Genomic DNA, 27,037 nt, shown 5'->3' on the forward strand with positions numbered 1-27,037 from the left:
AAAAAAAAAAAAAAAAAAAAAAAAAAAAAAAAAAAAAAAAAAAAAAAGCTAAGGGTTTGTGAAAAGAATGGATTAGTCATACCAAGTCTGACAAAAAGGATATCTAATCTAAATGTGAGGCTACCTTTACACTTTTGTATTATTAACATCAAGAAAACACCATATTTATTTATTCATTTCCACGTGTTTCTCTCTTGCATATATTCAGGTCCAGGAGAGTTTGAGAAGCAATAACTTGGTCTGTGAAACCTGCATAAAAAGTTAGATGACATCTCTAGGGGGAAAAAAATCTACATCTTACCAAAATTTTCCAATATTCCGCTCTGTGTTAGCTAGTTTTCCCCTTCATCCACCAGTTCTGTTGTCTGACCTATTTCACTGCTCACCACTTTATATAAACTTAGAAAAGTGATGCAATTATTCTTCAATAATCAACTATCCTCAGTTTCTACCTTATTTTTAAAGCATTAAAAGCTAATTAATCACAAGGGCGAAAATTTTAAGCCACACTATCCTCTCTCAAATTATATTTTCCATGGTCTACATACAAAGTTATAAATTATAATTTCAGTAAAATTGTACATCATCATAGAATCATTATAGAACCACAGAAATTTTGGCTGGAAGTGACTTAGTCTCACCTCCCACTAAAAACATGATCGTTTCCAACACCAGTTCAGGATTTATGTAGTTGACTGGAAAAGATCAAACTCACAGCCTTTCTGATCACCTCTTCCATTACAATGGTATCGTCTCCATGAAAAAAAATTTCCTGTGTCCAGTCTGAACTCCTCAAGCTACAATTTATGGCTATTGCCCCCTGCTAAACTATATACTACCACTGAAAGAAGTTTGGTGAAATTATCTTTGTCACACTTTTTGATGTTATTGTGGGCTAACCTAAGGTTAACCCTTAAGCTCCTCTTCACCTGACCCAGTTCCTTAAAAATCCCAGCTCCTTAACCTCTCCTATCACATCATGTGGTCTAGGTCTCTTATGAGTTCAGTATCCCCCCGCTGGATTACTTCCAGTTTCTTGACATTCCTCTGTATTGGAGGTTACAAAAATGACATACAGTTGTCCAAGAAGCAGCTCTGCCAGCTCCAGGTACAGGTGGTAACAGCTTCCTTCAGTCTGCTAGCCACGTTCCTCCTTCCTTCTAATGTATCAGTACACAGATAGTTTTGTCAGCAGTGAAATCACACCGCTGGCTCCTATTCAGCTTGACATTCTTAATAATCACAGGTCCTTTTCAGCAGTGTTGTGACTCAGCCAGGTGCTTCCCAGCCATGGTGTTATTTCACTTCAGATGCAGAATTTTAGTCTGCTCTGTTTTAAATACATGAGTTTCCTATTGGCTAAGTCCTCAGGTCATTCAAGGTCTCAGGACAATTTAAGATTTAAGCTTAATTTTGCTTTCCAAGCATCACTCTAACTGAGTATCATTCATAAATTTGCTGAGGGAGCATTCTGTTCAGTTCTGTCATTCAACTCACTGCAGAATTGAGTAGCAGGAGTACCAGAATCAACCCTTGAGGTATTTCACTTCTGACTGTCTGTTAACTGGTCGAGCTATTTATTACTACCCTTTCAGTACAGTAGTCCAGCCAATTTTCAGCCCACTCAATACCCAGTCTCTGCTTCCTCAGCTTACTGTTGACATCAGTGTGGGAAAAGGCATCAGAAGTTTTAATAAAGTTACAGTTATACCATATCACATATGCTCCCCTCATTCACAGTTAAATGTTTCATCCTAGAAGGCAATCAGATTAGCAAAATGCTGACTGCACTTCACAAATCTGTGTTTACCCTTGCTATTCACACTCTTGCCCTGTCTAGAAACAAGTGCCAAGACAATGTGTTCAATGGTCTTCCTGGAGACTAACACTGACCTGTATATCCCTGTACTGTTCTCCTTATTTTGGCAAAGACCGGTATAACGTTAGTCTTCTTCTATTTCTCAGGACTTTCCTTCATTATGATTTTTCTGCTTGGATGACAGCTGCCTTGCAATCCTATTACCTGAATGAACTCATGTCAATCTTGGCATAGAGCTCCAAAAAGCTGAATACGTCCATTTTCCCAAAACAGTCCTGTATCTCTTCCATGTTACTTTCCCTTGTCTGGGAACAGCTGAACAAAACATAGAAAATTTCTGCTTTTTCTATGTTATCCAACATTAGATTGCCTCCAGCATTCACCTATGGACACACATTTCCCTGAGTACCCTCAGGAAAATACTTCCAGCATCCTTTCCTGTTATTTTAAACCCTCAACTTCAGCTCCAAATAGGCTTTGGCCTTCCTGATTTCAATTTGCTTTCACCAGAAATAATGAAGGAGAAATTAAAGTCACTATATGAAGCACTACAGTAGAATTGCATTCAACCTGAAGACCAGAATAAGCCTAAGGTTAGGAATCAAATTCTATATTCTTTGAAGCAATGGTGTAAGCTTTTTCTTCACTGACATAAGGCATTGCATGTCAAAACTTTCATCCAGTAGGGAATGTAGATAAAAAGCTTCCAAAAAGTCTCAGCAAACTTAGCAGAACAAGAAAGGAAAACAATGAGTTTATCCCTGCTATAGAGTAACTACTCTGCCATTAAAAAAAAAAAAAATACAGCTGATGATGTACTTTTTAATCCCCCTAATGGAATTGAAGTAAGCTTTCCTATACTGTGCTTTTCAGTAATGAATAGAAACATTTTGAAGTTTGCATGACATTTTATTATGCATTATATTATTATTATTTTATTAGCCATTTTATAATCTTGGACTCCAGAGAAAAAAGGCAGGGTTACACCACTACTACAAGGACACACTGATACCACCATCTGATGAATCTTTCAAGTACATACTGAGAAAACAAATGCTAAGAATAAACACACTCAACTAGGAAGGACTATGTGAAGAATATTCAAATCAAAATCAAAATTATTTTACTTTGAGTAACTTGTGCATCTTTGTCAATGTTAACAAAATCCTTTTCAATGTTAACCTGAAGATTCATGCTTTTCTTAAGTAAGTCCATTCATCCCTCACCACAATCACTGATGAGAGTTTGAACAACCTCTACGCCTATTTTTCCATTTTCAAGTAATGGAGATTATTAATACTGATTAGGAATCAAGAAAGTCAATAAAAAAACCCATTCAAATTTAAGTGCCACAAAGCAGAAACCTTCACAAATCTCTAAAATGCTGAACAGAAGAGACACAAATTAATATTATTTTATTAAAAGACTTTACTTCTCTGTATGCATACATGTGCACTGCTACACTCAAAGGAGCCATTGTACTCATACAGGCATGAACTGTGCAAGCAGTGCAGGGACATCAATGATGCCCATGTATATGAACAACACAAGATTCATGGAACCACAATATATATATTTTTTTAAATATTCTACCAAATGAACCAGAAGAACAGTAACATCTATCATCATATGACATCTTCACATCAGGGAAGGCTTGTAATGAGAAGGTGCATAAGCTATTAGAGAAACTTTTAATGGTGAAAAAATTAAAAGGGTAAATATTAAGGTGCCTAAGTTAGACTCACAGAAAAGCTTGCATGTTTTTTCCCTTTAACTGTTGGCGTTGTAAAAGATATTAACTATGCCTACAAATCTTGCATTATAATTACAAATTAACAGCCTACCTTGCTTAATAAAAGGCAACAACAAGAAAAGGGACACAATATACTATTCAAATTTAGTGTAAGAAACCATAACGTTGCTCTTTGCATGACGACAGATAAACTGAGAGGTAGTAGGCACATTTGTCAACACAACAAAATCAGAAGCTAAACTGTGTGTGGTGGGGAAAACCGAGAAGATCTTCACACGAATCTCACCCTAGATGAAAAGATGAAAAGAAGAGGAAATACATTGGTTTCTCTTTACATTAAACTGATGACAACCAAACAGATTTCTTTAAATCTTTTAATTCCCAACACATTAAGGAAATACAATTAGGTACGGCTTTAGCAAAGCAAGGTGCACTAAAACTACCTTACAGTGGCAATGGCACTCGCTCTCTCTCACACACACTGAAACAATCTAGCAAGATTTTAAGTATTGGATAATTTCTCATGCCAAATATGGGAATATTGTTGCATATCACCCAAACACAACTGGTGCAGAAAGTAGTTCTTCATTTCTTTTTACCTATTTACACATTTGAGGAATAAACTGTAGTTCACTTCTCTAAAATTAAATGGAAAGTGCTTAGCAGACTTACCATCAGCCTTTAAATATTCACATATTACTAAAGAAAAAAGGATATTCTTTTAAGCCATTACCATGGCTTAGCTCTTCTACATTTAGGTAGACATCACTGTGGCATATGCTATCAATTAATTTATATTTCTATGTATGACAGTGAATTTGGCAGGCAACAGTACAGCAACAGCAGCACTGCTCATTCAGAATCAGCAAACAGGCACTGCGTCAAACCTCGCTATGAAATCTATTATGGACAACTGTTCATGTTCTACAGTCTGTCATGTAATCTCAGCATGACAAACCTCTAAAGGGTATGCTGGTGCTGCATATAGGCTGTGAAGTCCTTACAAATCTTGACAGACTGAAGCATGGAGAAGTCACTGTTAAGTGACTTTTTACATTGTTTTTCCATCCCAATATGCGTCACAGTGGTACACCCAGTCCTACTTTCAGAGACAGAGCTATTTACCTAGTGTTGTACCTGGTTTCACAATATGTTCGTTGTGCACAAAGAAAGGGCATAGGATGAAACTATATTGCTAACTGAATCTCAAGAATTCATTCACTGCTTATATAAGCCTTTAAAGATTGCCAGAGAATGTGAAAGCAGGAAGTAATGCTGGGGGTTTTTTGCAGCTGAAGCATCATACATAATGATAAAGGTTTCAGAAAGGTGTCAATGCACATGTTGCAGACAGAGTTGCGCCTAACTGCCTTCCTGTGGTTGTAACCATACAGAAAACAAAACCTACCCCAGGTTTTTACATGCCTGAAAATCTTTAGCCAGTAGAACAGCATCTTGGAGTTGTACCAGGCAACTACCTTACTCTGTGATAAGAATGAATACTGTTTAGTTGGTGGTCCCTGCCACCATTTGTGGTACACTAACAAACAAAAAACTAATCCAAAGAATCATCTATTTCCACAGCACAGGTCACTGAAAACATATGGTAAGAGAAACGGTACCCTCTATTCGCTGTGACCTGGAACAAACAGAACAGCAAAAAATGTGTTGGAACAGGTTTTTATGTGCAAGTACTGCTTTGTGAAATAAAAATACAAATTTTAAAAAATAAAATAAAAACAGAGATTGTTTGAGTCCATTTTACTCTTCTAAACAAAATTAGTAATCCTGTATTAATTCAAAATTACTAAATTCTGCAATGTCACAGTTTTGAAGATATTAATTCACCAAAAATTATTATCCTATTGACTGACAGAAGAATGCAGTAGGACTTCCATTTCATCAGACCTAGTACAAAACTGAGAATTTTCAAGTGAATCTGCTGACTTATTATGAAGAATCAGGCCTATTTATAGCATCAGATGTACTTACCCTGAAGAGGTCTGTCAACAAAAGCTTCAACTAATGACCTAGATTGACAGAGAAGCGAACAAAGACGGGCCTAACTATGTAAAGGAAAAAAAAAAAAAAACACACACACACAAAAAAATATCTAAAACTACATTGAAAAAGAAAAATAGTATCTTCCAGGGATACCAATTGTAAAATCTAAAGCAAAGAGGTACTTCGGAAAATAATAATACACTAAAAATACAAAGAGGATTTTACCAAGACGTGTTACTCTGCTGGAATCAGATGGGGTGAAAAAAACATTCACCAGTTTCAAGGCAACATACAGTACAATTCTTAAATCTATCTATTTACATCAAGACTCTGAATATTATGAAATACACAGAAGTGATAAAGTCAGAAACTTTTTCCATTATGATTTTTTTTGCATTTTTCACTGAAAAAAATTGTTGAAAATTGCCTAGCAATGTGAACATAAACTAAAAGATTTCCCAAACAAAGAGGCTGGTAATGGTATACAAAAGGCTCAATTTAAATCTTATTTACACAGTCAAGCACTTAATTTCACCATGTTACTGTTGGGGTAGGTGGATAATCATGACCATGGGATAACACTGTAACATGAATTGCAGGTTAGAGTGATGGAATACCACTAAGCAGCAAAATGTCATTCTGGATTAGTCAGATCATTATGTCGGAGGGCGCTAGATATCCAAGGAAGGAAAGCTTAGCACAGACAAGTACTAGTAATGCATGTGATATGGGACTGTCTGAAAAATGTAAAGAATAATGTTTTTTGAGGACTCCAGGAAAAATAAATGTGGCAACTAAAGGAACAGAGATGAAATTTGAGAAGTACTGCTCACATTTTGAAGCAATTAAGGAAACAGACTACAAGCAGCTATTTGCTATGTCACAATCCAGACTGAAGAAACTGAGGGAATACTAATAGAAATAGAAGTATTACTCCATAAGCTGTGAAGTAGATAACCAGTGGCAGGTTTTCACTTACAAAAGTATATGTCTCAAGTTATTATTACCCCAAAAGGTAAATTTCTGCACACCAGAAAACAAGATTTCGTATCAGGTGGCGTAAAATAAGAGGACAAAGAGCTATGACAGATCAAAGACACCCCCACCCCACACAGTGTCTTACAGGCTCACAATGAAGGAATGCTCTGAAGAGATAAATAGAGGATACATGACCTGAAGGCTCAGGGGAGAATAATGACATGATTAATCACAACTGTTGAAAAGGAAGCCAAACTCATCTCCTTGCCAAGGGAAACCCAAGGGTGCCTTTGTTTTAGACAAACTGACTACATCAGCAAAGTATTTCTACCCTTTTGCTTAACTGCCTGTCCCTGAATGAAAGAAATGACGACCCAGAGCAAAACAAAGCTAGTTTTAAGGGTTAAGTTAGTTTTAGCTTGTTTTAGCTTCTGGTTAAAATAGCATAACTTCTATATGTACTGGATCTGCTTATAAATTATGATTGTATAAATCTACTCAAAGTATATTTTATTCATATAATGGTAATAGGTATTTAGATTACTGTTTTATGGTTTTCTGCAGCGCCCAGCCATGCCCTCAGTAAATGACTTTGCCTGCTGTCATTCCACCCACAGTGAACTCACAATGCAACAGCACAGACTCCAGGCAAGAGGGCTGAGTGAGACGGGATACACCTCCTGGGAGACCAGCCTCCCTCCCCAGTGGTTGCTAATCTCGAGCTTCAGGCAGACAGGACAGTTCGTTCTATTGAATTCAGAGAGTGATCGAGGAAGGAATAAGGTCCCCCACTGGGGATCTTGCAGGATAGCTTTATATGAATTATATGGAGCACTTAATGAACCAAGTAATGTCACAGCTTTGTATCAAGTTTGCAAGACCTCAGGACTGAGCCTTGCCAGGCTTTAACTGTCTGAACTTTTCCTTCATCTGCCTGTAGCTTTGTTTTACTTGGTTTAGCTGTAACAGTAACATTTGTAATGGAGCAGGTACCTCCAGCCAATTTGTTACAACACCATAGATCAGGAGATAGAAGTATTGAGCAGTCATACTGTGCAGAGCAAAGTATTTAATGTCACTAACATAATGAGATACAGTGGCCTTCAAGATTAAAGGCAGAGTAGCATACTACAGGCATGAAGGGAAAAGAGCTGGTGCACCAACTTGGCCCTGGAGACACCATGGCTATAACTAACTCACCCAGGCCAGCGTGGAGAGAATACATGTGGTGATGCCCAATAAAGCAAAAACAAAACAAAAAAGCAAAGCACAAACCCACAAAAATAAATAAACAAACAACAAACAGAAGAGACCTGAAAAGGATTGTGGCCTTCATCTGACTTCAACAAACATATTCCTTTCTGGTGACTGGGAGATGCTCAGCATACTCTAGATAATTCACATTTATATTGTATCAATTGTATGGTGCAATTGCTTTACTCCACTAACTGTAATTTCTAATTCAATTGTGATTTGAGTGTACTGTTGTGTCACTGTGCTAAGTCAAAATCCCCTGTAACTGCATGTAATGTCAAATTAATTGAACTTTGTACTATATATTAAAAAGTTCTCCACATGTGGAATATCTAAAATGTTATGGTCAAAGAGCATTGCACTCTGATAAAGTCTCAACAATAAAAAAAGGTAATATCCTAGAAAAGATATTTCAAAACTTAAGCTACTATCATATCAGCATATCTACCACGTAAAAAAAATTAAAATGAAATCTCTTAACAAAAATAAAAAGGAGAAAAACCTCTTTGGACCACATGACTTGGATTTGCTATTTGCATAGAAAAAAAAAATAAATGTATGTATAAAGAGTAGCAAGGAACCCACACAAAAAGTCTGGCTTCACAGTTAAACATGTTAGAAGTTATAGCTGTAAAGCCTTCTTCCAAAACCAAGTTAGTGATGTTCTACCTAAAAATGCAATGTTAACATTGAGGGAAAGAATTATGAATTAAGTAGTTAATTTGTCTAGAACTTTATTATGAATTTTCAAATCGTTTTTTAAAGAATATTGTTCTTTGCTGGCTTTTTATCCTTTTACACTGGAAATGTTCTCATCAGAAGCAACTATAGAATAAGCTTCTGACACCAAAAATGTCAGATAAATGCATTTTCACCACAGAGGAAGAAAAAAAGAGAAGTATATGCTCCACATGCTAAAATCAATTTACTGTGTGATTCTAAACTGATTTATCATTATCATAACTATGTAACTCCCAGCCTAAGTTAAGATTATTTGGGTAGTAACGTACCTTAACTCAGGGTCAGACTTAAGTTTAAACTTAGTGTAGTATTTGCTGGGTTCTAGTATTCATGTATGGGGATAAACAGAATTGTAACTTTTCAAAACACAGCATGCATTACATTCAACTACCCCTGAAATAGTTTAGTCTAGAAATACACAAGATTTTAACTATGCCCAGGAACTTGTACTTTCATTTAGCAGCAAAAGTATCCAGAGTAGAAAATGTCATCACATGAGAAAACACAGAGAAACTGATGGGCAAACACAATAGAAGTAGTCAAGTTTTCAAAATTCCATAAAAGGAACCAAATATGCTAAAAAATTACAAAAATTAAATCTGCATGAAAACTCCCTTTCAAAATGGAAGTTGTAAGAGCAAGCTGCATGAAAAGTATGGCAAGACAACTTAAAGCAAAAGGGTCACTATGGAATACAGAAAGTGCTTTTAATGGTTTACTTTCGTTTCCAGAGAAGACAGAAGACACAAAAAAACCTGAAACTAACTGAAGCATTCATAGTTTGGTCTTTTAACTGCACTTTATTTTCTCTGTAGAACCGGTATGCTGTTTTTGTAAGCCATGGAACTCAAAGCCTAAAACTTTTTCTATGCAAATGAAAATTATTGTTGATGGATATTACTTAATTCAAGCATAGAAAGAGAAAAATACTAAAAACAGGTTTGATAGCTAAGTCTCAGGAACATAAAGACTGCGACTTGCTTTTAGACAAGGAAGAGGGGCAGAGCTGGGGGAGACACCCCCCACCTTCTACTCCCCTGTAGGCACGTTATGTTGCACTTTCTGAATCATGCTTTGAAGTATATGTTTACAGCAGCTGTGTTAAAAAGCCCAATACTTGAAAACAAGTTGGCACATTGATCCAACTGCCCTTCATCAAAAAGGAAATATATATACAATATACTTGACCTTCCATAGCACAAATCTGCCATCTCCTCTTTTCATATTTTTTACTTGCTCATCTCCCCTACAGCATTCCCCACGTGGCTGCATAAGTACTTTGTCAGTACAAGAGAGAGATGTATCAGTACAGAAAAAGGCACAACTTGACACGCCCCTTCTAAGTATTTCAAGCTCAGTTAGATCAAATGACTTTAAGGTGAAATTAAGAATCTCTTCCACTATCGCTGGTTAAAAGAGTCGGGTTTAGGAGTGAAAACATTTTATGTTTAAAAAGGCCTCAACGAATAATAGAAGAGAGAGAAAGTAAGCAATGATCTTAAAAAGTTATAAATGTAATATGTTAAAATGTTAGAAATTTAATATATTTAATTTAAATTCTATTGACTGTGAGATCGGTATGATTATTTGCATAGGGTATCTTTATTTCAAGTTTGAAATCCTTCCTCTAATGGCAAAAAAATAAGGCAGAAGCACTTGAGGATCACCAGAAGTGTGTTCATATACTGGATACATGATAAGAAAGGATATTTTGCCTTTCTTTGTGATGGTCTTTATTACTGCTTTAAATTAGCATTAGACTGAACTGTCGCTAAGTGGCATTCTATCCTGCCTCTCTGAAATTCTTGGCTTTGAAATACTAATTTTTTAACATTATTGTAAGTCAAAATAGCATCATGTTTAATTCTAATTTTATTCTGATAATTAGCATTTTCTTCCCTCTCTTCAAAGATGGTTTTGCTGGGAAGACATATCACCTCAATACTCTTCTATCAGACTAAATCTTCACAGGAGCCTTTCCACTGCCAGTTCATTTCAAACAATCCCAAAGATATATATTTTGGATTATCACCACATCCTTTTATCAATGAAATAATTTATAGTTTCTTCATACTGCAACTAATATGGCTACTGTGCCTTCATCATGACTTAAAAGATACAGGGCTCTGAATAGGCTTGTCTTGTTAACTGCTGTTTCCTCAGAAGCATGACATGAATACACTCATGGCTACTCCAAAGAGCTGTGTGAAACCAGTCCCAGACTAAATCAAGAACTTGAGAATCCAATAGAACAGAGTGTGTAGTAAGTATATTACATTATTTTCTTCTTCTCTAGCCACTGTGATGGCACTCTTCAAAACTTCTCCACTCAACTTGCCATTTCCAGTACTGGGATTGTACATCTCAAAAGCCATACCCAACAACTCAAGGATGTATTTGAGAAGCACTAGCTGTACTCCAAAGCTTTGTATTTCAATAATGAGTTGGTCCATCCAGCAATTAGTAGCATGGTATCCACTGTATAGACTTGTCTTACTCAAAGCACATCAAACAGCCAAGTCTAATTCTTGTCTAAAATCAATATATTAATGAAAACAGAAGAGGAATATCTCTTGGGAATATTTTAAAGCCTGATTGGAAAAAAGGGAGTTTGATAACTAAGGAAGTGAATATATTGGCATGATACTTAGAGAGATTATGAAAGAAATATATATTGATTGAATATAATTAGCATGGGTTTGAAATAGAGTTGCTAAAACTTTTAAAGGCAGAAATAGAGCCTGCTGTTTGAAGGGAAGCAAGACATGAATATATCATAATTGAACCTATTTAGAAAACCTGCCAAATACTTAATGTTACTAGAGTAATTACTGGTTCCTACAGTGCAAGAATGGGATTTTATTTTGATGAATATATGTATTATAATATGGCATGAATTATATTTGGGAAAAGAGTGCATATGTCATTCTGTAATCAGACTTGGGGCCCAATATTTGGATGACTATATGAAATGTCATGTCCTGCTGGTCAGACTAGACGATTTATTTTACAAGTCTCTTCTGGACTTAAAGCCTCAAAAAAAATTGTCTGAATTGAAACATCCATCTAGGTGATTTTTTTCTAAAACTTCAGTCATGATATAAAGACATAGGGAAAACAATCTGACAGAGCAAAAAAAACCCAAGAAAATTAATTTTCCAACTTCTACAGCCATGTCTATCTGCAGTTTTACTTGCATCTACATATATAAGATGTGCATGGCATACATAACCCTGTTTCCAGAGTCCTAACACCTAACGTAGAAAGTCAGTTATACTATCAGTATTTAATACTAACATGCATTACAACCCTTAGTAATTACTGCCCTGAATGTGATTTTTAGTGTTATTTCAAGTCGCAATTTCTTGACAAACAACTAGCTTTCTAATGGAAAAAACCAGTACATATTTAAAAGTAACATAAGTAACTTTAGAAAAAAATACAAGTCTTATAAAGCCAAAAAAATCCCCCAAAATCAAAAGCCAGCAGCAACAAAATAGCCAAAGTCTTCTGTTTTCTCCGGAATCAGCAATATGATTTAAAGAACCTATTACTTATTTAAACAGTGTGAAAAATATTCAAAAAATCTTGAAGTCTAAATTTTTTTTTTTTGGAGAGGAAAAAAAGAAATGAAAACATGCAACCAGAAACAAGTATCTTTTTTTGAAATAGGTATATATAAAAGGATTCAAAAGAAATATTAAACATTGCACAACCTGTTCTTTGCAAAAGTTTTCTGAAAGGGAAAGCTGTTCTCTGAAACAGGTCACTGCTAAGATGCTAAAGAATCTAGAGTCCCAAAGAACCAATAACAAATGTATGATACAATTTCTGAATTGAATATAGCTGAATATAGTTGAATATATGTCCATACTTCAAGATGGATCTCACACTTAGGGAATTAATTTATCTCATGTTTTGCAAGTGTTTTAAAAAAAAACAAAAAACTGCCAAAACAAGCCTGTGCTAGGTCATTACAATCCTCCTCAGCTTCCAAGGGAGTAGTTTCTGTATGCCAAGAACCAAAGTACTGTGAACCATTTATGTCTGGAGACTTCCAGGAAAAGCATCAGCTTCAATACATATCTACTCAAAAGACTCCCCAGCAGCTATTTCTACCTTCAAAACAGCATCATCAATAGCTCTCATTCCAGGATGTTTTTTAACAAGTGGATTCAGAATTTTCTTTCACAGGTGGAAATTCCCTATTAGAAACACATCATTCTTTTGGCAGAAGTAGTTGTATCTATCACATATGCCCTCATAAATCAGAGTGTTGATACCTCACTTTTGTGTTGAAAATTTTTTCTCATATTTACAGATACAAAAACAGATGACAAAGCAGAAACAGAAATAGCCTTATATTTTCTAAAATCTATGAACCATTGGGCCAAATGTGTCTGCCAGTATATCACAAGAAATAAAAAATCTTTCTTTGTACGTTTTATAAAGCACAGAAAATTGAAATGTGTTTATTGGTTTAACACTAGTTGATGATTTCTCTTTACAGAAGTTGATAGTATCTAAAAAACCACAAACAAACAAAAACAACACCAAGGCAAACCCCAAAACGAAACTTTTACTTTCAGAGAAGTTATTAATCATTCCTTTTCATGAGAACTACTTGAAAACAGCTAAGACAAAGGTCACTGCCTGGCATCTCATGATTTCTTAGACATATGGCATATGATTCTGACCTTCCCTCCAGCAGTGCCTGGTAATTTAAGAAAGTTAGCAGCAAGGGATAAAAAATGGGTTCATGTTCTGTATCTATCACTTCTCAACTGCATCTCTAAAGTCTGAAACCCAAAAGTGAATCAGCACACTTGTCCAGAGCTAAAACACAAATAAAATAGCTTATGCTTTAAAGCAAGGTGTTCCACAATGGCATTTCACAAAATAAACCTAATTCCTCAACAACAAAACACAGGTTTCAATTTCTAGTTTGACAGACACCCTCACCTTGAAAAGCACGTGGCTAAATCATCTGATCAAGTCATTACAATTATGTATGTCACTTTACATTTGACATATCAAGCACAATTTTTTGACTCAATAAATTTTTTAACCAAATAAATCTGTTCCTCAAAATAGGACAGCATAGAGATATGTACAAACTAAGCACAGCAAACTTCGAGTTTTCTGAATAAATCATTTATGTTTCACATAGAAAATTTAAGTAGAGCAAATACATACAACATTTATTACTATTTCTCTGCACCTTCCATGTATCCTGCCCTCTCCAAAGACTGAAAACACCTTCTACAGTCATCAGTATCATAAATAACACAGTTTACTCTGTTGCCATCACTCAAAGACAATGCTGTAGTTATTTTAGAAGTAACACATGAAGTTCCCTCAACTGTTCCTAGACAGTTAAAAAGTGCAAGGAAACCTTTTAACACCAAGCATCAGCACAGATGAAGAAAATGCGACATACTTGATATGCTGAAACATACCTTAATTATGAACTCAGTAATATTTACCTTTATTAGCAGTACTTTTGAATAACTGTATCTGTTTGTATTTCTAAAATTCTAGGTAAGTCTTTGGCTACAGTAAATGGGCACACAGAGCAAAATCACATGACACAGTAAAGCAATTCAATCCCTTCTAAAAAACAGGGGACTACCCACTTGAACAATCAGATGGTACCCTTACCTAAAATTTTCCCAACAGAACATTAAATAATGAAAGTATGTCAAAATGTACAGTATTGTGGGGAAAAGAAAAAGTCCAAAAGTAAGTTTGGGTTTTGTTGTGTACTTTTTATTATTATTTTCATTTCAAATCTTTACTATAAAATAAATGAATATTAGAGTTACAGGGCTTTCCCAGTAGTGAGTGTGGCTGAACATAAATATGAGTCATTAAGTCAAATTTACAGAAGTTACCAGTTACTCTGAGAAATACATTCAAATATTTAAAAAAAAAAAAAAAGTCTTATTTTTGAGCTTAATACAGTCTTCCAGCTTCAAGATACAAAGTCTGACTAGAGATACTTGTCAAGAAAGAAGTTCACTTAACAGAACATCTGTAAAATTCTGATACCTTGCACTTCAATAATTCAAGAGATTATCCTTTAAGTCAGCAATACCTTAGGTTAGCTAGCTAGGCTATTCTTGGTGATAAGAGAATGCAGAACTCCTTTATTACAGGCTCCTTTTTGCTATGGTTCACAGGAATCAGAAATAACTTTGCTAATATTCTACCACTTAAAACATTTTTCATCTAATGGATTCAGCACTGATTCCCTCCAGTACTCAATTCATTGATTTATGGGGGTGAGAGGTTCATTTGCAAAACACATGACCAGGCATAAACTAGCAATCATCACAATACCCAACACCTGAGAAGTACTTCTCACTGTTCAGTGTTGTGATTCACACTAACATATATCTTCTACCTATGTAACTTCCCTGTACATGTTTTCAACATCACCCAAGGCAATTATTTTCCTATAAAGTAATACAGTAACACAGAATACTAGAAACACTAGTGCATGGCCAAGTAATGTTATTATCATGGAAAAGAATATCCATAGCAACATCTAAACCATGGGCACTATCCATATGACACATCTCAAGACAAAACTCCATGTTACAACATTTCTTTCTTGCACTCCTCTTTTCAGAACAGAAAATAAGACTAACCTTTCTTTACCACCCAAAAGAAAGAACTGGTACGTAGCAAAAAGCCCCATGAAGAACGATGTCATAATTTTAATAAAACTTCTACTATTCAATAGCTGGTATTCCTGTAGTATTACATATCATAAACTGAATTCATGTATTAATTTAACTAAAGGAAGAGTGAATGTCTTAGGCAGGTAAAGATCACTACTTTACAATGTAAGCACCAATTGAGACACCTTCATCAAGGAAGGTGACTAAAAGCAGCCATCTCTAATCTCTCTTTGAGATACCTGTTGATGCTGTTGAGCCAAAGGAGATAGCAACCAACAGAGACCAGTTGGTTGCATGAACTGAAATGTTAACCACCTCCTGATGTACAAAAAGGCATTAGGCAAAATCTCTGACACTCAGCCCACAAAAATTTACTTTAAAATGTCCAAACCTGTCTTATTAGCATCAAGCTGAGAATGACTCTGAAAACCTTTCTTTTGAAAATTTCTAATACTTTTCAGTTTAATCATCCAGAGCTGAAAGCCTCTATCACTACCAACTTTGCCCTGAAATAATCTCACATTAGGTTTTACAGTCAAAAAAACCCAAAAACCTGTATATGTTAAATTTTAAAACCACAGAATTCTTGTAAATCCTTTTAAAAGTTTAGGATAACACATTTTCTCCACAACTATTCATTTGCTATAGCTCTTTTATGCCATGCCTTTATACTGTAACTCCACGTTCAGACTGCCAACAAGAAAAGGAGAGATATCTGAAAACCGCCATCCACAGTAAAGAGTGAAAGTGGAGAATATTACCAGCAATTAAATAAATAATATTAAATTTATATAGAAGTATACTAACATATGAAGAAATATTTAACATTCTTTGCAATATGCACTTGTAAACTAAAATACTCAGGTATCACCTATGAAACCTTTGTGAAAAAAAAAAAACAAACAGCAAATCATGTTATTGTTCTCTAGCTTGCAGATGCATCACTTGCATACCTGTTCTTTGACTGAAGCTAGAATGGCAGAGGTTGTCTCGGTTTCAGAGCCATCACCATTGGATGTGTTCAACACAGGACTAAGGGAACTTGTCTTGTCAGAAGACGAGGGCTGTTCTGGAACAGGCATAGTTTCTGCAGTTTATGGAAAAATAAAACAATGAATTTGTTATTATAAACCTGATAAATATCAGAAATCATATATATAAAAGAATAATAACACTCATTTAAGGAAAAAATTGTAGAATATGCTTCTGTTCTGTATTATAGAATATATGGCTTATTTAAAACTAAAACTATTTCTATATTAATTATAAAACAAACCATGAAATTATCTTCCAGTCTTACTCTGAAATATTCACCATCAGTACATTTGGCAAGAATTCAAATAATTTATAGCTGTGATTTTTGTATGTGGCAGCATGCAGCATAAAATTACAGCATCGTAAAAGTAATGAATCATGAAACGCTTTGCAAAGAGAAAACCAACAAATGATACATGAGAGAAATACAAATTATCTAGTGTTGACTTACTAACTCACATGATTATTTAACATGTATTATATTTTAAGCTTAGGTAACTAACAAACCCTTTTTTCTAGTCTAGAAGGTGATTTTGATAACATTTTGTCAGAGTATTTTTGAGAAAAACATCACACCAGTCTCAAAAGCTATTTTTGAGACCTCTTACCAAAAAAGAAAGAGAATCTCAGCACTTGAAGGCATTTCTAGCATTTCTTTTTAGAGACCAAAACGGTGCTGTGACTGTGGAATGATTTATCTTTCTGAAGGCTAATTTATAGTGTAGCATCTCTGTTTAAATATCACTATAGGCACATCTCTAGAGGCAGATATCTTGTCACATTCTAGAAGTAAAGGAGCAGAGAGGCAGCTTGCATGGTTATGTGCAGGCACATTAGGATAAAATCACGTTCTTGTGGGAGCTGGCCAGAATTATTCTGTGGAAGAGAAGCGGCCTGCAGGCTGCCAGCTGGATGTTCCTCCTAAAGAGCAGTGGAGATATTCAGAGGGATGTCATCAGAGGGGTCATGTGTGCACAGCTCTCACCATTCACATCAATAGCAAAACTCCTGCCTTGGTGCTATTCTGCTAAAATACAAAATATAACTTTTTCTGGAAGAAGTGAGCAGACTAAAAAGTGTGGGAAAGGGTAGATGATAAAAGCAAATATAAAATTCCATACCCAGATCAAGCATCCCTGCATCAGTCTGCCATGGAAATTAGAGCTCTAAAAGAAGGGGAGATGACATTCTATAAAGCTTTGGCTCTGAAGCCACAGTGCTGCCCAAGAACACACATTCAGCCCATCTGGGTAGCCTTTTTTGAAAGCTTTCTGAAGCTCAGGACAGGGGCATACATATGCAAGACAAAAAGATGAAAAAACAGATTATTTATTAAAAAGCCAGTTATTTTTCATAAGAAAAATCTCCCTAAATTTCAGGCTAGATTAGTTTATATACTGAAGAATGTGTTTATATATAATTTTTATTAAAGAAGCTACATATTTTCGTACAGCTTAATTTTTGTAAGCAAATCTCACTGAAAGTGGTAAATACCGAATCTTTGGCTCTAGTAATGTCCTTTCTCCAGACACATCCACTATTTGAAGTTAATCTTTAAAAACTCAGATGATATACTCTCCTTCTATCACAAACAGAAGTAGACCATACAAAACTTCTATACAATTCCAATACGCCAATCTAAAAGGAATTTTAATTACATTTTCTTGTTTTGTTAAACAAAAGAATCAGCTTCTATTATAAGAAGTTAACTGGTTTGTGGCATACAATTAAACTTGCTACTCTCTTGTAAAGTACCACAGAAAAGACACATAGGCAGACACATATAAACACTTATTCTTTTACCTTACTTTCAAACAATCTAGTTATTTTATTTTCTTAGTAAATTAATAATTGCAGTATCATAATAGAGATAAAAAAAATTTCCTTTTCGTGTGACTATTTACCTGAAAAAAACCCCACAAATAGCCTAATAATTGATTTTGTAGCATAATAGCTCATTCTGTAGAGAGATATTTGCAGAAAAGACTGTAGTGTAGCAATCCTTGCTATTAACTCCATAGCCTATAAAGTCTGAAAGCATCCAAAGGATCCAGGAACATGAGTAAGGACATGTGAAGCAGTCCTACCACACTTGCATACACTCGCTCTAGGTGGTGGGATGCCATGCTTCCCAGTCTGGGTAGCTCACTAGGGAGACAGGTGGAACTACAACAGCACGAGGCTCAAAGAGCTGCCTCTCTAAGACTGCACTGGGGCGGGAAGAAACACAGGAGCTGTGAATGAGGCGCCTGCTAAATACTTTCAGATGCATTTTCTGAGAGTAGCTCCCCTGCTGCAGGGCTGCTTTCCCTGAAGTGGCAAAGAAGCTCTCTGGAAAAAGCCCCTTAGTCTTCTTAGGTCATCCCCATGCTCCCCCAGGGCTGACTGACCCCCAGCCAGGAGAATCTGCTGAGTCGGCTGTTTCATAACCACTAGCCCAAGGAGGTAAATCCCAAAGTAAAACAGACTGGGAGTCCAGAACTACACAAAATGCTTGCCCTAGCACAAACTCTCCAAAATATTTGAAATGCATTTGAGAGAGGCCGCAAGGCTGCATGGTCCATAGGTAAGCTGCTCTGTGACCAAAAAGGTGCCAGTGATACAACAAAAAGAGTTTATGTGAGTTCAAAACAATTACATCCACGTGATACAGGCAGCAACTGCCTGCTGCTATTATTAACTTGTTTTAGAACTCCACTCAACTTCAGTAAGTTTTTGTAAACACTTCATTTCCACCAAAAAACACTTCAGTAACTGTTTTAGTAATCTACAATTTTGCAAGTATCAGTTTATATGGAAAAAAAAAATCTGATTACACAATCAGCTGCTGCAATAAACTGTACTTGCTTCAAATACGCTCAAAATCTGGACAGTAGCTAATATTCTGCAACCACTACATGTTTTCAGGATTTGTTGTTTTTTCGTGGTTTTTTTTTTTTTAAATACAAATCTTAAAAGAGGAAAAAAAAACCCCAAGATATAAAAAGGCACACTGTACGTCCTCTTCATACAGAAATAGAAAAACCACAATAAATGTCTCTGATACTAAAAGGAATGCTTTGTGCCCTTATTAAAATATTTCTTCTGGACAGAGAATGTAATTTCAGTCATCTGTCTCATGAATTCAGTTTATTACTGCATTGTTCAATGGGGAAGGATTGCAGCCAATGGCACTTAGCAGGCTAATACCCCTGAATCTACAGTGTGATGTTATCCAGTTGAACTGTTAACATTATACACTTTAAGAAACACAGAATAAGTTTTCACAAGCAACAGAGACACTACTATACTGAAGGTAGTTAGATTTAAAAAAAAAAATCATACATGAATCAGCAATATGAATCAGTGTTTCAACAGCAAACACCAACACAGTAAGGGCTCACATTTGCACTAGTCCACCTGTCCAGAGATGAGTTTTTAATTTAGCTCAGTCTTCATCATAAGAAATTGGACATTCTCATATTTTAATGGGACTTAAAACTGCCAGTACTGTAGAACTACAAAAAATAAGGTTGAAATGGACCTATGTGCCCCTAGACCACTACCAAATCTCTAGATAAGGCAGTCTTTTTCCCTGTCATTCTGGACATTTAGTACACAGAACCAGTCCTGCACAGCCTCCCTCACTGGAGTCTCCTTTGTGTACCTCACTCTGTTCCAGGCTCCACTGGCCTTATCAGTAGAAAACTTGCTTTACTGTTTAACATAATACATTTAAGCTTAGTGTTTCCTGTACTATCCAGCACGGACACAAAAAACTAATTATTCCAACAGTTGTCTTCAAAAAAGCACTATCCCACATACTGATGATGACCACTGTACCTTTCCTTTTGCTCTGACTTCCCTTCCCTAAAAAAGCAACCCCAATTCTTTTCCTTTTCCCTCATAAAATGACTTGGCTGATAGCCTTTTAAACCAGATTCCTGGGGACCTAGCACTAAAAACAGTGGGAAAATTAGAGCAAGTATGAGAAGAAAAATAAAAGCTAAGCAGCTTAACAGAGAACGCCATAGACAAGAAATTACTAGAAGTCAATCAGCTACATTTAATTTCCACAACAGCAACAGTGTTTCCTATCTATGTCGCAAAAACACAGATGAGATTCTGTAAGTCAGAGCATATACATGCTCCTGAGAGAATCAAATTAAAATCTTAGATGATCATAGACAGATGAACAGGGAAAATACTACCAGCCTTTTGGGAACATACTGGGAAGTCAGACATAAATAATTCATGGGTTCCTGTACTCCATAGTGCTGGTAAAATTCTGTCTTGATTTCAACCCTTTCTATTCTTTTCCTTTCTTTCTAAGAGCATTTAAAAACTTTATCTCCCTTTAATGAAAAAAACAACAACACCACAAATCCAAACAAAACCATCCTTTCCCCATGTACTGGGGTGCAGGTGCCCTGGGCTGGATCTGTGGAGCATCCAAGGCTGCCCCACCTGGACACAACTGGTTCCAGCAGTTCCAGCAGCTCCAGTGCAGGGCACGGCTGAGCCCCTCAGCCAGGGGTGGGAGGGTGAGAGCCCCGGGGAAAGTCTGGGCAAGGGAGGGCAAAACACTGCCCGGCAGCCAGGGCTGAGGGAGGGGAACCGGGTGAGAAACAGCCCTGCAAGCCTCGAGGGCAGAGTGGGAGAAGAGGGGAGGAGAGATCCCAGCAAGGATGGCCTCACGGTCTGGGAGAGACCCTCGTGGGGCAGGTGTTTCACTGCAGCCCGTGGAAGGACCCATGCTGGCACTGGGAAAAGTGTGAGGAGGAAACCATACACCATAAATAAATCCTTAGATAAAAAAAATATTTACAGATTTAAAAATGCATATGAAAATGGCAATGTCAGATACTGTGGTTTCACTTAAAAGTTTAATTTTGCACACTTTTGCATAGATTATGGGCAGGGATTTACTAAATATGGAACTAATGAAGTATAGTCATGAAGATGTCATTGGAGAAAACAGTTTGGTGGCAGAGTTCTCCAGTTACATTTTGGCAGTCTTTCTCAGATGGGGTAGTTACATCTGCCTTTCAGTGATCTTATTTTCCTCCTCCATATCAGAAATATCTTTCATTCACTAAATCCATGTAGAACACAGAAAAAAAAAATCTAGAACTGAAAAAGTAGCAGCAGCAATGGTAAACTGATTCATTTTCCAACTTAAATTCCATTGTTTCAACATGTTCTTTTACTACCTATGCTTAAAGAAGAAGTGAATATTGCTTAAAGAGGCAGACTTTGATTTTTAAATATAAGATTGATATTCCTTTAAAAAGTCATTTCGTTAATGCTGTTTACATAGTCTAATGTTATCTCACCCTTTCATGGGTAGAAAGTGCAGGTAGGTTAAAAAAAACTCAAACCCACCAACAAAAAAAACCAAACAGTTCCACAATGTCTGGGAATCTATGGCAAAAACCATGTTAGACACTAAACTGGCAACTGCATCAAGTAATTGAAATCAGAAAATTCAAATACATTTCTTTAATAAAAAGATATTGCATTAAGAAACATGTACTCCTCAGTAGGTTCTCCCTGTACAGTGAACCATTAATCAGTGAAAGCATTCACTGTAGAAGTGTATGTCTTACTGCACAATAATCAAATTTGGTGTGTTACTGAGCTAACCTGAAGAACCACGAATGACACTGAAGCAGCCTTGGATAAGAACCAATCACTTAAATAATCCAATAAGCAATTATGCATCAATAAATACTTTTTACTTCCTTTCCTTAGATAGGCTGTATAAGGATTACATAATGACTACCATTTAATAATAGACATTTCTATTGTTTCTAACAGAATTGCTTTTTTTCCTATTGTTTCAAAATTATGGGGGCTCACTGTAAAATGAAAATACTTGAATACTTTTTTTTTTTAACCTAAAACTGCATGTTTATGCCTAAACTTAAATTTACTATTTATGATATTTAAGTAACTCCTATCAAATTAGAAGGAAGCAAGGATTAATGTTGATCCTGTTTCTAGCTGCTTTAATTAAAAAATAAATGTATAAAATACTCCAATGTTGTATTTTACAATAATTGCACGATTGCCATAGAGAACCTCTGTTTCTCCCTATATATACAAACAACAGTTGTTATTTGAAAGCCTACAGTTGTCAACAGCTCCAACATACCAGCTTTAACAACTGTGATAAGCCAAAAAAAAAAAAAAAAATAGATCTGGCACTGTATCTATGAACATGAAAACCATAAGCTTTCATGCCGTTCACTGAGTCATTCTGATAAGCTAAGAATTCTGTGGGTGTAAGTTAAGAGTCAGAACAATACAGCACACAATAGCCCTGGTCATTCTTGCAAATTATTATGTATATCACAAGTCATATTAGGTGCAGATACAGAGGAGAAAAATATCCAGAATAGTAATTCTCATTATTACATATTGTAAAGTCAATTCACACATTAGCACATACATGTGACTGTTAGACTAACAAATATCTTTACAGTAGATTTTTGGAATAAAATCCCAAATGGAAGAAGTAGAAATTGGCCACACTTGAGAATTTAGATATGCAAGAATCAGTTCCAGCAGAAAGACGACCTACTGTATTCCTTCAGTAACCTCTAACTATGGAGGTGACTGAAGGCTGAGACAGTACTGGCTCTAGACAGCAGGACACCTATGTACTAATGCTGCATTAAACTTTTCTGCAATGAATCTGAATCCTTCAGCTGTGAGACAGTGAAACAGGGTAGAAATTCTGTAAAGATGGGCCCTCCCTTCTTCTGCACAGGAAACCTTTGAAGTCACAGATTTCTGTTTCTGTCCTATCTTAGCTGACAAGCTTCGTACAATTTGTGTCTAGGTAAGTATTCTTAAAAATAGGTTGATAATCTCTTGAGTCAACAGTAAGACAAGAATAACTGCCAGAACCTGCCAAATACCTCAAAGATGAATATGTCTACTCATTGCCTAAATAGTTATCACAACATCCTAAAGAATATATATATGTGCTGAAATTAATAGGCAGGAAAACAGATTAATTAAAGGAGACATGATATCTTAAAGACCTTTGCAAAGGCTTAGACTCAATTAGGGATCAGGGATATATGGGATCAAGTCAGCACTCATTCTAGCTAACCCATCACAAGGGCTTTCCAAAGAGCAAGGGCTCTGTTTTTTTTCTGGGCTTCCTCTTTGTTCATAGATCCAATCAGTTCCCTGCTCACTAACACAGGCGAGCTTCTCTCTTGTGACTTCAGCTTGTTGTATTCAGTTATTTCAACCATATCTTACAGTATTTAGGGCCTCTAAGTGGATAAAAAAGAATTTTGTGGTTTAAAATTCAGGTAAAAGTTCAGATTCAGTAAACCAAAAAATTTCTTTTTTTTCCTCCTGCTCTTTGTAGAAATGTGGTAGAAGATATAAAAGATCCCAACTGTCACAGTAAAGGAGAAAGACAAACATATTCTAAAACCTGACAGAAAGAAGCTATACTGGTAAATTTCCCACAATATTTTCCTTGACTTAGCCTATTCTAAAGTCTGATGGATGATAAGAAATGCCTAAAATTTCCTTCTCTTCTACAGATGCCTGATGCAAAAAGGCATTTCCTGAAACATTCCAAAGACGATGTTCAAAGACAAAGACAATAGCTCAAGACAAAAAAATTTCTTTCTCAGAGACTCTGCTTCTGCCCTAAGTCTTGACTAAAATATCTCTATTTTCCTGCTCTCCAAAGAGGAAGCAAAATGAAGGATCTTATGCACGCAGTAGCCATTACGGGGTCTCCATGGGCTATATCAAATATTTTCTTGCCATTATCTCCATTAACCAGAGTCAGAACATTGGAAGTCACATCAAACCTGAAGTCCTGCCTAGAGTTTATGCCATCTGTAATTCTTCCAAACTTTTTAGTTCAATATGATCCTGCTAAGTGTTGTTTTGTTCAAGTAATATGTTATAAAACAAGGCAGTTTTCCTTGTTGCTATAATGTTTAAAATTTCAAGAACTTTGAATTACTTATACAGCCTTCCTCCTTAAAATCAAACAAAAATTCTAAAACATTCCCAATTATTTTAGAAGGATAATTTAGAGGAAGTGCTTATAAGAGAAAAAGTACAGCATTTGGCCAAAAGGGCTTTGAAAGAAAAGGCAAGAGAGAGATCGTGCAATTGTACAACCCTTGTTTTTTTCTCTCAAACCAGAGTCAAAACACTGCTGACCAGTGCACAAATATTTAAAGGCAGCACAAAGCCAGCACTGTGTCAGTTAACTGCCCCCACCCCCCTTCTCTGTCTATATATTATAGCAAATGAAATAGTGATTAATCAGAATAGATAAACCACATGCTGGCTTGAAGCATGTTCCTGCTTCACTGGTACTAAAACCACCATCCTAATCTGTAAGGATTTACCCTAACCAGCTAGCATGCATTATCAGAGAAGTGAGCAACCTCCTAAAATTCTTAGGAAAATATTTCACAGTTGGACTCAGCAACACAATCACTAAGAGAAACCAGCATAAAAATTCATACCCCTCTCAGTATTTTAAAGACCTCAGCATGAGGATTTACAATAACAGATTTCTGTTTTGCTGAAAAGTCTATTCATAAATCAAGCAAATTTCCTTCATTCATAGAATCCAATGAGAGATTATTGTTTGCCGCTGTTACTGAGGGAACAGGAGTTCTTACTTCAGTGACAATGCCAATATCCTCAAGCATACAGAGCAAATTGCATATCTACAAACAAAAGCCAGAAACACTCCTTACAGTGAATTCTTAAAATCTTGTATTACCTAAGCACTATAGAAAGTAACATAGTATAAGGGGCTCCTTTGCTGTTTTTTCATCAATTTGTCATTTATTGACTGGGAATGACTTGAAAAATTACATGACATCATCTTCTGTGTCTGGTTGGGATGGAGTTAATTTTCTTTATAGAAGCTCATATGGTGATGCTGTGATCAAAACCGTGTTTCAGCTACTGCTGAACAGTTTGCACAGCACTGAGCCTCCTCTTTCTCACTCTGCCCCTTAGCAAGGTAGGGAGGGGACACAGACAGGACAGCTGACCTCAACAGACCAAAGGGATATCCTATAATATATAATGTCATGCTTAGCATATAAGCAGGGGGACAGTTTCTCCAAAGTAGCTGTTGTGTGGTGACTGGCTGGGCATCAGTCTGCAGTGGTGAGTGAGTGCTTTTGCATAATTTGTTACCTTTTTTTTCTTTTACTTATTAAATTGTCTTTATTTTGACTCACTAGAGGTTTTTTTCCATTGCTCTTGTCTGTCCAGTTCTCTCCCCCATCTTCTTGTAGTGGGTTACCACGCAAGTGGGTGAAGTCTTAGCTATTGACCAGGGTCAACCCCTAGCCACGCTGTGACTAATTCCTCTGAATACCACCAGAGGAAAAAGAAGTTTGTAATGAAAGAGATGAAGTCAATGGCAGCAACAATGGAGGACACATGTTCATTACCAAGAACAGAAATAGCAAGGTAAAAGCACAGCCCTATGAGTCTGAGGCAAGTAATCCCCTAAGGTTCTGTGCCAAAATAGACTGATTATTAAACTACTTTAAATTTAAATTGCAAGCTGATTCATGCTGACTACTCTTAATGTTTCCCATGGCTCTGAACCTGAAGGAGGATAGACAGTTCTGGTATTGGTGTAATCTCAGGACTAATCTACTTCCTCACTAATTCCTACCGTTAAGGAGCTTACTTATATATATCATACTGAATTGCACAGATCCTCTTTGCCTCACGTCTCACTCTTATTTAAGCCAGACAGCAGAATGCATACTTCCAAGCCCTGTACAACACTGCAATGAACCTCCAGGCTAACCTTCAGAGACACAATGTCTAGCTGGTAGGGCTGCACTATGGAACCAAGACAGTGATCACTGTGGGACTCCTTTCATGGCCATACCCCTTAAATGGAGGAGTTGGTAGTTGAGCACAACATCTCCTCACTTGTTCGCTACACACTGAAGCAGGAACCTGCTGGGGTAAGGACATCTTCTCTTTTAAATGTCTGGATCCACCTTCCACAGCCAAAGAAGAGCATGACAATCAAGCATTTCCTTAGCATTTTCCTTAAGAGCTGAGGGGTGTCCGCAGACATAGTGACTGTCATGCTCTTCTCCCTCTCCACGTCTAGTATGCTGCTGATGTGACATTGGCAGAGCTGTATGGTGGATGTGCAGAGTACTGAGCAATACTCCTAATGGGACCTGTGGCTTCTCATCTCCACACTCCTTGGGCTTATGTACACACCCCAAGCCCCACAAAAGGTAACAAATCCCACATCAGATTCCTGTGTGGTAAACAAGTTCAGAAGCCATCATTTTGTAGTGAAGTTGGGATGTCATACTACTCTTCTTCTTCCTATGTGCCCCATTTTATGTTTATCCACATGAATTTTTACCATTATTTTGATTTTTTGGCTTCATAAATTCTTTACAATATTTTGAGAGCCTAAGGCACTCCCACAAATAACACTGCAGTATGGGAGCACCCTAAACCTTCTTTATGACCAAGAAACCTGGGGGTGGGGGAAATGACACAAAACCCAAAAAACTTAGTTTTTCTGTAGCAATTAGTATGATTTATGTCTAGACAGGATAGCTGTTAGCATAAGCCAGTAAACATTAAACAGCCCTTTACTGTGGCAAAAGCAGATGAAATATAGTCAGCCACCTGTCCTGAAGAACAGAATAGTTTTTGTGTGCTGAAGAAAACAGCCAAACTATGCAAACAGCCTGATGACCATCAAAAAGTGCAAACACATCTAGAAGT

At 36.4% G+C, this 27,037-nt stretch overlaps 1 protein-coding gene across 12 annotated transcripts in view; it reads right to left on the bottom strand.

Moving 5' to 3' along the window:
- The window catches only part of CTNND2 (catenin delta 2), a 631,505-nt gene that overhangs the window by 496,327 nt on the left and 108,141 nt on the right, over window positions 1-27,037 (bottom strand). For all 12 annotated transcript variants that reach the window (XR_003527693.1, XM_027643865.1, XM_027643864.1 and 9 more), the window contains exon 2: window positions 16,189-16,322. Coding sequence is in view for 11 of the 12 variants with exons in the window: in XM_027643865.1 (XP_027499666.1) it covers window positions 16,189-16,322 (134 nt within the window). In the remaining variant the exon portion in view is untranslated. The remainder of the gene's footprint in view (window positions 1-16,188; window positions 16,323-27,037) is intronic.

The sequence above is a fragment of the Corapipo altera genome, unplaced genomic scaffold (genome assembly GCF_003945725.1).
Source record: "Corapipo altera isolate COAL_440 unplaced genomic scaffold, ASM394572v1 24b, whole genome shotgun sequence".
NCBI classification, from domain to species: domain Eukaryota; kingdom Metazoa; phylum Chordata; class Aves; order Passeriformes; family Pipridae; genus Corapipo; species Corapipo altera.